Consider the following 17,362-nt stretch of genomic DNA (forward strand, 5'->3'; position numbering starts at 1 on the left):
TTTTGAATCCAGGGTAGGGGACTTGGCTGTTTTTTCCCATCCATTATTCTGCTCAATATGTCAGAAGGTCTGATCGGGAGGAAACCTTTTCAAGTTCTATTGATGCAGCTTTCAATTGACCACGGTGACCTAGCAACATGAGCACTAATTGGCATGGGCTGACTGGCATTTGGTGTACAGTTTACATGGGAACACAGATTCAACAGCTATTATAACCCAGTTTGCTGTCCCAGATTACTAGTAAAAAGAAATGTTTTAATTGTCTTCAAGTACCTATTTTAACTTTGCAGATACAAAACAACAGGTATAAAGTATTAAGCCATAACTTAATTAAAAGCTGTCCCATAAATGATGTAGCACACATATACCTTCTAAAGGTAATCACCATTCAAGATGTAACTTTTGCCTTGAATAACTTTTCACAACTTTTATTTTATATAAGTCACTACAAAGAATAAACAAAAGGCAAATTCTCCAGTATATTTAACATTAGAAGCCTTGGGGCTATTGAGGATGTTAGAAAGAATTAACTTTAAATTCACTCCAAATGCAGACTAGTGGGGTTATTAGTTGTTAGCATACAGGCACATGAATTTCACTTTTTAGGGGAAAAAATAAAGCCCGAAGTTGGGCTCACTGGGTAATGTATTCTTCTCAAAGCTATTCAAACCTGACTCCATCCTCTCTACATTCCACCTTGCTCCCCTCACCTTCTTTAAAACAAACAAACAAACCCACAGTTAATTATTTTGTGTGATCACGTAAACAGAATAACAGTTCTCTGAAGAAGGTCAAATCTTTTTTTACAGTTCAGTGTTGGAAACTAGACTTCCATTAAGATAATTTGCTGTAAGTGATTCAAAATAAGATTAAAAGTCTGTATCTCAGAAAGAAACACATGTGTTTGGAGCTTATAATTATTTTTCAGGTCCATTAAAGAACAAATAAATTCTAGCAAGAATGCTTCATGTGTTTCAGCAAGAACAGCACCATGTGCAGAGACAGGAATGGGCTTTTCTGGTCTCTGCAGAGGTGAGAGGCTCAGATCTGCACTGTGACCACGGAGGTTCATCAATCTTGGCCATTCGTGCAAACCCCACAAGTCAAAAATGAACTCACATGTCCACTTTACTGTGACCAGTTTTTCTTTTTAGTTTTACAATGATAAAATTCACATTCACATGCAGGAGAATCTGCTGGCATGGATAATATACATTATAAATGTAATTTTAAAATATTTTATATTTGAAAAACAGGTTAGGAACAAAGTCACAGATTAAAAACATACTATTCTTTTTGTTTGAAAATTATTACTAATGATATTTTGACATATTTATGATAAAAATCATTAATTAAAAATAAAGTAATAGTGACATATACTACCTTTTCTGCTGTTTATTGTAAGAAAGGCCTTATAAATTTGCATATAAACTGAAATTGGTCTTTAAGATCTGAGATGGAAGCACTGAAATTAGCATATCTTACCTTTTCAAAATTAGCTTTTATAAACTAGCTTATCTAAAGGCATTTGGCATCACAGTGATAACAATATTCTTAAGTTTCCAAATTATTGCTTTGAAAAATAACTGGCAATGTGAATTCTACCATTTTGGATAATTTTAATTTAGACATATGGCAAATTAGTTTTTTAAAGATTTCTCATGACTATCTGAGCTTAACACCCATAGGTTAAAAACTAAATGGCTGCTTTGCATAGGACCAGAAAAGACAAGACGACTCTAGTAATAAGAACCCAGACAATGTGGCAGAACTCAAGTGGCAAAGAGAACTCAAATGCCAGACATTTCTGTTTAATATGAACACTAGGTTGTCTTTGTGTGGGGAGCAGGGTAGGGGGCAGGGATGTTCCTAGTGTATTTTTAAATCAAATGAATATATGTATTATAAATGATACATATAAGTAGAAAATAATTTGAGACAACACAGTGTAGTTTAGGAAAAAAGGCACTCAAAACTCCCTTTTCTAAGGATTCTCAACAAACCTCAAAATAGTACAGTAGAAATGTACCAAAATAAGGATCTTTTGTAAAACCTGGTTCTTAAAAGAATTCCACTACTTACTAGTTGTGAGACCTTAGTAAAGTCAAAACAGTTTATCCTCTATGTCCTACAAGGTCTGAATGGCTGGATTGACAAGTACTATGAAATGATGTAATATACCTACTTATCAATTAATGGAAAACCTAGGATAACATAATTCAAACTTAGCTTTCTTTATAAATAAATATTGTAGCATATTTCTTAAATGACATGATTTAAGACTCATAAGATAGAATTCTATTTAAATTTTAAATTAACTCACATTTAACTTTTGCTTTTAGGCATGATTTTAAAGTACCTGACTAAAATAGAATCCCCCCACCCCACCCCCCAAAAAAAACCCCTACAAAATTTGCCCTTAATTCACCAAGTTCACAAAGTCAGTCAGGATAATACTGGTACTTGGTTAGGGTAGAATAAGAACATCAGGGCAAGGAAAGGGACAATAATGGTGATCCTAGGGAAAATTGTAATGTGTACAGAGGAAGGAAAGTTGCTAGGACTGAAGAGTGCCTCAGAGTACAAGTAGATCCTTTACTTCCTTTGAAGTCCCTGTGGCCTTTATATTATGCTCAGAGTAAATATTCTTAGGAGTTTTGTTTTAGTAAAGTTTCCTGGTAAAGAAAGTGATGAAAAATGAAGTAAGGTAAGCTCCTAAACTATGTGCCTCAGTTTCTTCATCAGTAAAAATAATCACAAAAGGGTTACTGGGAGGAATATACAAGGTTTTTTTTTTTTTTTAATAAGGTCATTTTTATGAAAGGATGCTGAGAGTTCATGAGCAGATAATAAACATTAGCAATTATTATTAATATGGGGAGAAAGCAAGCAAAAAAATGAAGAAACTAAATATATAATTTAGAAAAATTACCCAACTGTTTAAAAATGGTGTTACTTTGATAAGGAAATAGCATCATATACTGTGTGCTTTGAGCACTTATACCAAAAATAAAACATAAATATACATATTTCCAGTTGTATTAAATTTAAATTGTGACTTGCACTAAGTCCTTTTATCTTCTTAAAGAAAACAATGAAAATTTGAAGTCTAATTATAATTTTCTTGAAAGTAACAGCATCTATAAAAACACTATTCACTTCAGATGTGAACAGATTAGAGAGTGCTAAAATAGCAAAAGGAGAGGGGAAAACAGATTAGAACTGTAAATGCAAAAAAGGAAGCCTTACTATGATGGGGCTCCATCTGTTTTTGCATTTAATGACACTGGCAAAACTAGCATGAACCATACATTTTAAAGTTGCCTTTAAAAAATTATTCTATATGTTAATATAATTATTCATAGCATGCCTAGATGTCTTGTTGTCCATCTTATTTAGGAGCACACAACTTATCAATGAGGGAACACATGTCAAACATCCCTTGTTATTAAACCATGTCACATTCTTCCTAGTCCATGGCACTTATTAGACTGCAGATCCCATAATCCTCTTCTGAGTCCCTTCTGCGTTTAATTCAGTTCAGTCTTAAGTAGTTAAAGAAACTGTTTTCAGTGGCAACTAATAACTACTGACCTACAGTGACACTGCCCTACAATAGGCTTGTCAGCCCTGAAAAAGTTGTACCAAAGAAGCTGATTAGGACTTCAAGAGGTTTGTAGCAAGGATCAATGGTTGGTCTGTACTAACGCTGTTGCCCGCACAGAAATGATAAAAGTGGAACACCATTAGTTATGCCTCATTAAGTTGCACAACCCTTCTAAAAAGAAATTTGTTTAGCCTAACCAAAACCTAATACAGTTTTAAGCTGTGTTGCATTTTTTTTTTTTTTTTAGGGCATCTCAAAAGCTTCAATAAAATAAAATCACAAACCAAGAAAGTAGGAAAGTATATAAACTTGAGTACTTTAATTCCAAGTACTAACTATATATTTTGCTAGAGAACAGGTGCAAGAAAAACTATTTTTGGTAGGAAAAAGTACATTTTGAGCCATGGAAATTTAGTTTCTAAAAAGCCAACAAACCCCAAATGCTGATGTGGAAAAATACTTAAAAGTCATGTTTGTTTTAACATTACCTGTCAAATCTTTGCTGCTGGAAAAGGGGAGGAGGACCTCGCCAGGAGTCCTGGGGCCTCATATCTGGAAAATAGCAGGGAAGAGTTAAACAGAAGATTTTTAAAAGTAATCATTATTCAGCTATCCACATATTTTATAATTAAGTTTCTGGACAAAAAAATTTGAGAACATAAATCAAGTAAATTAGTATCATAATTATACACACAAGTGTAAAAAGTAATTAACTATAAGTTTTGTTTTATGATTTGTCCCCTGTATGTGTAAACAATATATTTTAATATATACATTTTAAATGCTGTACAAAAGGAAAGGACTTAAGGACTTTTTACCATAAATGCAGACTGAATAAACAGTAATTTTAAAAGAAACACTATAATTTTCCTCCTAAACATGTAAACTGCTATAAATAACATAAAAGCACAGGGCACATAATCTCTCCAACACAAACCAGGAAGGCATGCTAATGAAGGACCACCCACTTGTCTCATTTTTCATAGTCAAGCCTCTCCAGTTAACACAAAGCTGAACTAGCAACGTCTAACTACAAGATACAAATAAATGGCTGCTGCTCTTCTATATAAACTGAACATTAAATTGGAGGAAAAGCCCATCAACACCCAGTCAGTCAGGGCATTCAGCAGTTCAGGAGACCGGCTATCAACCAACCACAGCTCTTGGCTTCTAGCCTTCAGCAGGGTTTGCTGTGACCTAATTAAAAGAGCTGGTTCCAGAAGTTGTCTAATGAGTTCACTGTGTGAGGACAGTAACCTACTCCAGACTCCCGAGACCAAGGACAACAAGGCTTACTATAATGTATTCAGGCTCACATTTTAATGGAAACACAAACTAGAAACATGCTTTTCAAAATTACTATCTTAAAGAAGGGAAGATACAAAAGCTTATCTCTGGTTAAGACCCAAAAATGCAATCTGGTTTTTGGTGGAAAAGAAAAAGCAGGGGGTAGGGGGGAGCAGAACTGTGTTTTTAAAAACAGTACAAAGGAGAACATGGAAACAAGTAAATTATCTGTCTATTCATGATGACTATAGCATGACACAACTGGCTACCTCTGCTCTGAACTTTCTTCCCATCTCAACATGACTGAGATGGCTAGACTAGGAGAATTTTCTAAATGTGGACATGATACCTGAAGGGGAATGGCCATCTGCAACCCACTGCCCTGCTGGTCCATGGCTAGCAGAGGTTTCTAGTAGTAAAATTGGAAATGACTCTTTCAGAAAAGAAGAGGAAGCCCCTCACCATTACTTACAGGTATCCCATTTTGAATAGGAAGAAAAATAGTATGTTTAGTTAATCTGAATTAAAATCTTTTTTTTTTGTTTTTTTTTTTTTTTGTTTTAACCTTCTAAAAACCAAAGACTATAAGTCAAACTGAGTAACAACACTGAGATTTTATGGTGGTCATCAGATGGGTAGTTCGTGTTCAAAACTAGAATGGAAGTTCAAAAAGCTAATCATTACATAATCTACAGAAAATGGGAGAAGACGTACTCTACTATAAGAAGGTCCAGAGTGAACTACTACCACATACTGAAAGCAACCAGAAAACCATAATTAGAAGAGGTAAAATCCAAACATTCTTAGAAAAATAACAATCATTTCAATTGTGTAGTTTCTTTGTATGGATAAATTTAAGACTCATTTACTCAGCATATTGTAAAATTTTTAATGAGTTATTATTTATGAGAAAGCAACCTACTGAAAGTTAAATCAATATCTCTGCCACTTTTTCTGATATTACTTTGTTAAACTTGAAGCCTACTGGTCTATTCATTCAGTGTATGAAAATCAGAATCAGTTCAAATGTTCCCAAATTTTATTTTAGTGCCTTTACATATACAAACTTAGTTAATATGAAAAGAATACGAAGAAATATAGTGAATTTCATTAGGACCTCTAATTGTCCTTCCCATGCCCAGAATTGCTGTGGTCACCCTCGTAACACACTTTTTATCACTAAAACGATTCTGGGATTCTGATTTCAGGGTATCTCTTTATGTATGATGTAATCACAGAATACACTCTCTATGGTACTTAAAAAAGCTTTCATACTAGATTCCTAATACATTTAAAATCAAATGAAGACAATAAAAAATACATCTATTTTAAGAGAAACCTTTCAAAGTATTTATCCTAATGTCTTATGAAAAACAAAACTTTCAAATTTATCCTAGAAATAGAATGAATGGAGGGAAAGCCATCACCATCAGTTATACAAATGCATTAGATTCAAACATGCTACATGTTAAACAGAACTATATATCCAAGTAGAACTGGAATGTAAGGTTCACTAAGCATAAATGTTTGGGGTGGGGGCAGGAAGTGAACTCTTCAATAGTTTACCTATCTAGAAAGGTGCCAAAAGTTCCTATTCCATCATTTCTAGTATGCACGTCTTCTCTATTTCACATTTACTATTTCTTACCTCCAGAACATATTATTTCACATGTGAAAATATGTGCAAAAATAGTTTTTTTTTTTTTTTTTTGGTTAAAAAACCTAAGCAAATTTTCTAGAATTTTAAATAATTATGTTATATAAAACATCCTTTACCTTCAATCCCAAAAGAAAAATGGAAAAGATCAAAGAAAAACTTCAAGGCTACCTTTAAACAAATTTCTTGATATGGCTCTGGGTGAGTAATATATATAACTCTTAAGTGTTCATAAAGCAGAAATATTTCCTGGCTGATAAGTAATGAAGCAGACAGTAAAACAAACATTATCATTCATTTGTATGGCTCTAACAGAAGATCCATTTGAGAGGAAGAAAAAAAAATTATGAGATAGTGAATTGCACTTCAGGAGGTATAGTGAGAGAGGAAAATGACGGTTAATTTTTTTCCTTTGGTCTTTAAAAACTTATTCCTTTTCTAGAGCTCTAAGGCCACATAAACCAAGGCTTCACCGATAGCTTCTCAAGTGACAATTTACCTAATCAGCATGGCAATCACAGAAAAGATTCTATGTTTACTGATTGCACTAATCAAAAATCACTTTTCAAATGCAGCTAATTGACAAGTTTACTGACTAAAATGAAGAGAAGTCACATATCAGGTTCTCAGGGCTGCAGAAACTGAATCCTTTATTCATACTGAGTACTCAGGGCTGCACTCGACTCCAACAAGTTATCAGTATCCAGACAATTACTCATCAGTCAAAAACTGACATATCGAAGACAAATCAAAGACCAACAATAAGAAACACCTGCAGCAGACACTTGATAGAGTTGGTAGTTTGACCAAATGGCCCTTCTTGAGTGTTAATTTTACACTACATGAAGAAAATAGGATACTGAAAACACTGTAAAAGATTAAACGGTTTAAATTTCAATTTTACAAAAACAACCTCTGATCAATTTTAAAGTTCAAAATTCTATAAAAAGGAAGTTGATCTTTTACCTTTTAATACTTTCATAGTACTTAATATGTGTAAGGCACTGTTTTAAGTATTTAACAACCTAAACGAACTTAAGTCTCAATATTCTGTGACACAGATATTCATATTCTCTGTAACATCTTAGAGACAAGAAATTGGGGCACTGACCAAAATCTGCTGAGGTAACAGGATTATTAAGGGGCAGAGGAATGTCACAGGCTGTGTTCTCTTAGCCACTTTCCACCACACCATACAACCTCCAAGTTTCACAGACTTGTGCTGTTGGCTGACGCTTTGTGTGATTTTTATTTTATAGAAGGACCATTAAGAACTACCCTCAAGTTCTGTGCTTTTCAATCAGGAGACTCAGAAGCTTAGGGTTTCAAAAAGGCAGGATTAGGGATTTGAAAACTATTTTCAATACTTTTAAATTTTAAATTTTAGAACTGACATTAATACACACAGCTAATTCAGCTAATTAGGAGAGGAAGCAAAGGGTTGGGGAAATAGCTCAGGGGTACAGGGCTTGCCCAGAATGTACACAGTTCTGGGTTTGATCCCCAGTACTACGAAAAAGAAAAAAAAAAAGACTGAAAGAAAAATAAAAATACATATGTACATAATAAGGATTTTGTATGTGCAACTTATATCTAATAACAGTTACAGCAATGGCAAATGAGGATTTATTTACCTGAAGTGCCCACTACTTGAAATAAAATGCATAGGTGCAAGTAAGTGTTGGCTATTTCCATGATAAGCAGACCAAGAACTACAGAACTGCAGGCCCCTTAAAGGGCATAAAATTCTTTCCTTTGGTATGAAGATGCTGGTAAACAAAATAAACTTTTAGTTTATTTATTTATTTTTGTGGTGCATGGGATGAACCCAACCCCACACATTAGACAAGCCCTCTACCACTGAGCTACATTCCCAGCCCTTGTTTTTGCCACTTAGTATTACAGCAGGACCCAGTGGTCTGAAATCGAAAGATAATGAGATGGGGTACATGAATTTACATGAACCTCACACTGAGTAACTTTCTGGGGATTAGTCCCATGAATGTTAGATTATGGGCCTATGATTTCCCCAAAAGTTAAGGATTACTGACCTAGAGTAACATTTCTCAAAGAATGATATACTAGAGGATTTGGGGGAACAAATCTGTGAACATTTTTTTATGTACATGGTTATATATTCATTTTGATGTGTATTTGACCCTTTTTTCTTCTTTTTTTTGGGGGGGAGGATGGGCACCAGGGATTAAACCCACTTGCTAAGTATGCACTCTACCAGTAAGCCATACTCCCTTTTGATATATATTTGCGGAAAAAAATAAAAAGCACATCAAATCCATATTATCAGAGCAGTAGATGTAATTTATAAACTTAAATCAATGTGAGTTAAAACAAATAAAGATTTAAAAAGTAAAGATAAATAAACAAGTAACTAGGCAATATCTAGATAGACCATGGTGGTGGTAGGCCCATGATTACTGGACCTAAGGAAATACAGTACTACTGTTTGGATACAATTTGAGTGTCCCTCAAGGCTTCATATATTCAAATTTAATCCCCACTGTGAGGCATTAAGAGGGCAAAACTTTATTTAACTACAAGGTTCAATGTGGGAAATGATTAGGATTAGATAAGGTCATTAGGGTAGAGCCCTCATGATTAAATCCTGATGGTTTTATAAAAGGGAGAGAGAACACACACACACTCATGCTCCCTGTCTCACCATGTGATGCCCTGCACTGCTTCAGGACTGTGCCAGCAAGATGGCAATCCCCACATGGGTCCTCCTCAACCTCATAGTTCCAGAACTCTGAATCAAAATAAACTTCTTTATGGGCTAGCCTGTCCTAGGTATTTCATTATAGTAATACAAAATGAACTAATACATGTGGAATGAAGAGAAGCTGATTAATGGGAAGTTCATGCTTTCACCTTTGCTACTCAAAAATCTTTTGTTTAATCAATGTAATAACTTCAGAAATTCCTCATAATTATCATCTTGAGATGATATACATATAGCTAAACAAGCTGAGAAATGCCAGCACCAGCATTTCCACATCTCAATTCTTTTTCCTATTTGGAAGCTGTGCTGCCATACAGATGAGAGCAAAAGTCAAAGAGCCATAAGAAAAAGGGAACTTATCAGAACCGTGTCAATAAGTTGGCTCTAAAACCAAGTTGGACATGATTTTACCATTGATAGGGAAAATCTAAAGACATAAATAGCTCTTTAAAAGTGATTAGACTCTCCTGTTGTCCAAAGTATGTCTTGATATTGAATATATAGAAATACTCAGAAACTTTATTTGCTAAATCTTAGGAGGAAAGCAGTTATTTAACCTTTGTACCACACAAAATTCCCAAAGGCTCATTAAACTCTGCACCCTTTCTGCACTTCACTAAATAAAATAAAATTGCTAAAGTCTATAGTTTACAAGATAGTCTCTCACAATTCTCCATTCACTGACTTTAAGGCATTGAACACTCCAAGTCACATCACAAGAGAAAGCACACCCTGGAAACAGAGGGCCCTGAGAGAATAAGATCTTCAGAATCCATTTTTTTCTTAGGTATCACATCCAGAAAATCTGACTTTTAGGTTAAAAAGTGGTTTGTAATTTACTCAGCATTACAACAGTGGTAGGCACAGAGCATAAATATTTTCTAAAATTCACTTTAACCCAGCAACTTAATAACTATGAATCTGGTTTAAAGAGCGGTGAAGGTTATCTGTATTGCGGTAGACTCTTTAAAAAAATTTTTTCTGAAACATTTCAAACATTTAGAAAATAAATTTTCAAATGATTATACATTCAGACTTAACAAATGTTAGCATCTTGCTACCCTATTTCTTCTCCCCCATGGTGCCTCTGTCTAGCTCAGTACCAATCAGATAACAGGAACTAGGGAAATAAAACCCTCACGATGATAGTGGTTTTCAGAATTTGGCACAAGACTTCTATCTCCCTGATAAATGAGTGAAGCCAAAGAGTTCAAAGATAACATTAAACAGAGATAAAGTTAGTGCAAAATTTATAAATTCTAACATTATACTACTTTCTACCTTTCTCAATGTAATCAAAATACCATGTTATTTTTGTGGTTAACATTTCAAAATTGTCCATAAGAAAAGTTATGAGGGGGTTAAGGAAGATCAAGATCTTAATAGGACGACAAGCTTAAATGAACATTCCTACCTAAAGCAATGCCTAGCTTTATTTTAGGTAGAAAGGAATATTTTTGGGTTGGAATGTGGCTCAGTGGTCGAGTGCTTGCCTAACATGCCTAAGGTCCTGGGTTTGAACCCCAGCACTGCAAATCTATGCACTGACTGACAATCTATTGCACTGATTTAACTGCCTGAATAGTTTCATTAATGGAATAAGCACCAATCACCTCCACATGCCTTTCTACATGTTAACTAAAAACCAGATTTATAAGTAAAGAGAAGGAAGAAATCCTGTTCATTTTATTCAATTAACTATACAGTCAAGATAAAAAGTATTTGAAAGATTTTGCATAAAGTATTCTCTTATAACTCTTAAAAAATTACATGTTTTTAAAGTCCATATTTCTGCAATGATACATGAATTTTTTTAGCAATAGGGATTAGAAATTAACCTTTGCTCTGATTTAATTTAGAATGTAAAACAACAAATTAGTAAAAACTTACTTGACATTAGTTTTGGGATTTGGGCTTGTCCTCTCAACAGTGGCCTATATAAGTTTCCCTGGTAAGTAGCTGGTGGGGGTGCTGCATTGCTGTAAATGCCAGTTCCTGAGCCTCTTGGCATAACATGGCTGTAAAAGACCCCCAATAACACATCAGAAAAAAATATAGAGATATATCCAGCCCACTAAGTTGACACAAATTAAATGCTAGGAGCCACCTCTTTACTACTAGACCTGATGAAGCTAAAAATAATTAACAAGTTTATAATTATAGTTTAAAACTGCATTTGATGGTAATGGTGACAGCAAATGTTCATTTGTTACATCAAGGTTCTTAACTGGTAATCATTTAAATATAAAATTATATTATGCAAAACAATAATGTCTTACTCCCCCCACACGCCATATTTCAGTATTTTTCATCTAGGACCATGCTGTTGCTATTGCTATACACCTTACTCCTCTATATCTTGCTATTTTCAATTTACTATATCAAACATTACCCTATATTTTTAATTTTCATAATTATACTATGTATACCTTAGAACCATAGAATAATTCACTGATATGATAGCTCATATTTTTAAGCCTTTCTTCTATTTAGTGCTAGTATTATAGATTATAATGCACTTGAATATTTATACATATAATTGAGTCCCTTTAAAATTATTTCCTCAAGATAAATTCCAAAACATAAGATTATGGATGAAAGACTGAGTGTCTTCAGAGCTGAGCATAATGGTGTACACCTGTAATTCAAGCAACTCAGGAGACTGAGGCAGGAGGATTCCAAATTCAAAGCCAGCTTTGGCAACTTAGCAAAACCCTGGCTCAAAATAAAAACACTTTTATGTGGCTCTCCAAAATAGGTGGAATAATGCAAAATGATTTTTTTCCCCCCAGTCTTGGGACTGAACCCAGGAGTGCTCTGTCACTGAGCTATTAACTCCAGCTCTTTTTATTTTGAGACAGGGTCTTGCTAAATTGCTGAGTGTGCCTTGTACTTGTGATTCCCTTGGCTTTACATTCCCAGGTCCCTGGAATTACAGGTGTGCTTCACACCAGCACAAGATATTATAAGACTATTCTAAATTTATTTCTCTCTCTTTTTTCTTTTTTTTTTTTTTGGTACCAAGGACTGGACCCAGGGGTGCTTAACCACTGAGCCACATCCCTAGCCCTTTTTGTATTTTATTTAGAGATGGAGTCTCACCGAGTTGCTTAGGGCCTCACTAAATTGCTGAGGTTGGCTCTGAACTTGAGATTCTCCTCCCTCCGCTTCCTGAGCATCTGGGATTATAGGTGTGCACCCTAAATTTCTCTTTCTTTCAATACTGAGAATGAAGGCTTTCTAAAACAACCACAGTTTGCAGTTAACATTTACACAGGGTTTAGGGACTATCCTAAGTTCATGATACATATTAGCTCACTAATTCCTACAACTTCAAGAGGTAGGTGTAATTATTGCCTCCATTTTACACATAATTAAACTGAGGCAGAGAGTTGTCCAATAACTTTTAAAATTATATTAAGTTGTAGAAAAGTCTACTGAATCCAAATATTTAGGGTCCAAAGCTCACTCTCTTAATCACTCTCTTAATCACTATGCCACACTGTGTCTCTGACTATATAGGATATAAATTACATGCTGATGGTGACTCTGCCTTAAAGTTTTTTTAAATTTTAAGACTTCTCCATTAATTAGAAATACCTATTTATGAGTTATCATTAATTCTTCAATCATGACTCATTACTATTTCCTCCAGCCTGTTTTTCTTTTTATCCTAGCTTTACCTGTAATTGTTTCACAGTCCTCTCTATTTACTGTCATTTCAACAGCTGGGAAAAAGATGATTCAGCAGTTAAAAAGAGCAAAAGACAAAAATCACAAATTTACAAAGAAGAAATATAAATGGCCAATTTAAAAAAAATGGTTAGTTGAACATACTAAAAGATAATCTGAATAGGCCAAAAATGCAATTCAAGCAACAATGAACACCACTGTTCAAGTACTGGGTAAACAAAAATTTGAGAGACTAGTTGTTTTTATGTACTAATGCACCGATTAACCCTTTATACAGATTCTCTGTCACAGTAATTCAGTTGAAACTTCTTGAAGGTAAAGACAATGTTTTATTCCTTTGAAATAACTGTCAGTGGGCTAGGGATGGAGCTCAGTGGTACAGCACTTGCCTAGCATGCTTGAGGCCCTGGGTTCAATCCCTAGTGCTATGGGGGGAAGGGAGAACTGAGACCTCTTAGAGAAAACAATACAATTCTCATGCAATACATAAAGACAAGAGAAGTGGATTTCAAAAAGTCAAGAAAAGCAGAAAAGCATCAGTCATTAAAATGTCTACAAAATTGACGTATCTTAAAATCTCTTAGATAGCAGTATCAAAAATACTGATTTGCTTTGTCAGATAATTCAAAAAAAGCAAACTATACAAGGGATAGAAACCTACCACTCACCCCAAAGTCCTGAAGGCTGCCTGATCCAGGTGGACAGGCCTCCGGTCCCGGTTAAACCCAAGTTGGGGCTTCCACTGCCGTCCATTGCTGGATTTTTCCCAGTCACTAGGTTTTAGTACAGCTGCTGGCTTTCTGACCATTTGAAATTTGAAAATACAGTATTTAGTTACAAGGATGAACACAACTCTACAAAATAAACCTGGATAATTTACTGTTGTTACCTTGCTCCTGGAAGCATTACAGCTTTAAAAATGTAATCTTCAGCAAATTGTGGGTCTTTAAAATTAATGCTGAAAGAGAACAATAAACAATATAATGATCTGATTAATTCCTGGTTTAATTACCATGGGAACTGACATTATTTTTGGGTTAAACAATAAAATTCAAAAGTCTAAAAATTTTCTGTCAATGATTTTACCAAATGACTAAATATCTTCCTCATCAAAATGCCTCTGATTCCTAACACACAGCCTTATTGTAACTTTCTCTGTGGGAAGAGCAATGTTGTAGCTAACAGTGGATAATAAGGACACTACACATTACTCTTGAGAAACTTCAGTATGATACTAGAGACAGGATGAAGAGGTTTACAACAAAAAAATAAGTAAAAATATGTACACAAATAGCTAAGAAACCTATGAGGGCACTTTAAAAAACAAAAAAACAAAAAAACAAAAAAAACCCACTAAACCTCCTGGTTGGAATTCTGTACCCTGTTTTCCTAATGTGTGTTTTTAAAATAATGGAACAGTCACAATTTAAAGTACACTAACCAATATCTGTTTTTTAAAACTATACACTCAATCTTTTAGTAAAAGCTAGGTCAAATTTCTTTTCTGGGAGTGTTAATGGCAGTGAGCATGTATGTGTATCTATTTCAAATGCTAGCAGACACATGCACAAGATCTTCCTTCTGACCCAGTTAGTTATGCATCAGATTTATATACTACAGGGTACCAATAACATCTTTATTCATAATGTTAAAGACTGTAAACCCAAGTGTACAAATAACAGTGGACTACTTAAAGACAACTAGTGCTCTCTCTAAAAATGGAATCCTCAAGTAGTTTAAATTTTTAGTTAACGGAATACTTAACAACATGGGGAAAACATATACAACCAACTAAACGTATATTCATCAAAAGGTTATCAGTGGGCTGGGGGCATACTCAGAGGTAGAGCGTTTGCCTAGCACGTTTGAGGCACTGGGGTTGATCCTCAGCACTGCATAAAAATAAATAGATAAAATAAAGGTACTGTGTTCATCTACAACTAAAAAATTTAAAAAAAAAAAAGGTTTCAGTGGTTTTCTACAATCATCTCCTTTAATTCTTTTGTATATTTTCCAAAATTTCTCCAATGATTACAGATTTTAGTTATAGCCAAGCTAAAATGATTTTACTGAAAAAGGTTTTAATGAACTTTCTGACATATTTAGATAGTTGATTTTTTCCCTTTTTGAACAATGCCACTTTAACAACTTTTCTGTTATACTGAAAATTTCCTTGCAGTTGGATTTAATTATTTAAGTGCACTACATTAGCTTTACATTTATTAATAAAAATACCATAAGTTCAAGAACAGCTGAACACCACTTTTTTACTCAACCATTTCTTCTAACAACTCATCCTTTACTGGCATCTGTTTTCACCTCAAATGTTCCCTACTGGGCAAGGTAGCATAGGGAGGGAAAAATAGGGCAGTGATTTGGTATCAGGTATTACCCTGATACCAAAACCAAACTAAAATTAAATTTTTTTTTAAAAGGAAAAAAGAAAACCACAGACTGAGGAGCACATAAGCAAAATTTCTCAGAAAATACTAGCTAACTAAATCCAGCAGCAAATTGAAAAGATCATAAACCATGATCAATTGGGATTTAACCCAGAGATGCAAAAGTGGTATAATAAATTAGATACAGAAGGAATATAACTGAACATAATAAAGGCTACATATGAAAAACTCACAATATCATGCTAAATGGGGAAAAGCTGATAGTGTCTCCTCTAAAAGATCTAGAACAACACAGGATGTCCATTTTCATAACTCTTATTCAACACAGTTCTTGAAAACTTAGAGCACTTAGGCAACATAAAGAAATAAAGTGCATCCAAATTGGAAAAAATGATCCCCATGTGCAGATGGCATGATCTTATACAAAGAAACCTCTAAGGGCTCCACCAAAACACTGGTGAGAATGATAAATTTAGTCAAGTTCCAAGACAAAATTAACAACAAAAACAAATCAAGATAGCATTTATATAGATGAAAAACAAACTGAAAAATAAATTTTAAAATAAATTCACAATATCCAATGTTTTTAAACAATAAAATACCTAGCAGTAAATTTAACCAAGGAAGCGAAAGAACTCTACAATGAAAATTATAAAACATTCATGAAGGAAATCATAAAGATCACAAAAAAATGGAAAGATTTCATGCTCATAGAAATAATTAATATTATTAAAATATCCATATGAAAATCCTCTGAAAGAGAATTTAGGAAAACTACCCATTCACAATAGCCTCAAAACAAAACAAAACATTTGGGAATCAATCTCACAAAAGAGGTGAAAGATCTCTACAATGAGAACTACAGAACACTAAAGAAAGAAATTAAAGAAAACCATACTACCAAAATGGCCATACTACCAAAAGTGCTATACAAATTCAATGCAATTCCAATTAAAATCCCAATGACATACCTCATAGAAATAGAGCAGTCAATCATGAAATTCATTTGGAAAAATAAGAGACCCAGAATAGCTAAAGCAATCCTTAGCAGGATGAGTGAAACGGGGGTATCACAATACCAGAACTCCAACTATATTACAGAGCAACGGTAACAAAAAAGGCATGGTATTGGCACCAAAATAGACAGGTAGATCAATGGTACAGAATAGAGGACACAGAGAAAAACAAATAAATACAGTTTTCTCATACTAGACAAAGGTGCAAAAAACATACAATTGAGAAAAATGGCCTGTTCAACAAATGGTGCTGGGAAAACTGGAAATCAGCATAGGATCAGACTTTTTTTAACATGACTTCCAAGGCAAAAGAAATAAAAGCAAGAATCAATAACTGGGATAGATTCAAACTAAACAGCTTTTTCTCAGCAAAGGAAACTATCAGCAATGTGAAGAGAAAGCCTATAAAGTGGGAGAAAATTTTTGCCGCACATACTTCAGATAGAGCACTAATCTCCAGAATCTATAAAGAACTCAAAAAACTATACAGCAAGAATACAAATAACCCAATCAACAAATGGGCTAAGGAAATGAGCAGACGCTTCACAGAATAAGATCTTCAAGCAATCAACAGATACATGAAAAAATGTTCAACACCTCTAGTAAGAGAAATGCAAATCAAAACGATCCTAAGATTTCACCTCACCCCAATTAGAATGAAGATTATCAAGAATACAAGCGCACTGAATGATGAGATGAAAGAGCAAATGCAGGTATTGAATGATCGCACCAATCGACAGTTAAAAGAGCAAATACAGGAAGCAAAAGATCATTTCAATAAAGAGAGATATTGAAAAAAAAAACAAACAGAAATTCTGGAAATGAAGGAAACAATAAACCAAATTAAGAACTCCATAGAAAGCATATCCAATAGGATAGAACACCTGGAAGACAGAACCTCAGATATTGAAGACAAAATATTTAACCTTGAAAACAAAGTTGAACAAACAGAGAAGATGG

General features: G+C 34.2%; 1 protein-coding gene across 2 annotated transcripts in view; it reads right to left on the reverse strand.

The window, feature by feature from the left end:
• Nucleotides 1-17,362, reverse strand: part of XRN2 (5'-3' exoribonuclease 2) — an 81,966-nt gene that overhangs the window by 3,445 nt on the left and 61,159 nt on the right. For both annotated transcript variants that reach the window (XM_079123191.1, XM_079123192.1), the window contains exons 25-28: nt 13,874-13,942; nt 13,653-13,784; nt 11,182-11,309; nt 4,096-4,159 (exon numbers count right to left, since the gene is read on the reverse strand). In XM_079123191.1, the coding sequence (XP_078979317.1) occupies nt 4,096-4,159; nt 11,182-11,309; nt 13,653-13,784; nt 13,874-13,942 (393 nt within the window). The remainder of the gene's footprint in view (nt 1-4,095; nt 4,160-11,181; nt 11,310-13,652; nt 13,785-13,873; nt 13,943-17,362) is intronic.

This window comes from Sciurus vulgaris (genome assembly GCF_902686455.1).
Source record: "Sciurus vulgaris genome assembly, chromosome: 2".
NCBI lineage: Eukaryota > Metazoa > Chordata > Mammalia > Rodentia > Sciuridae > Sciurus > Sciurus vulgaris.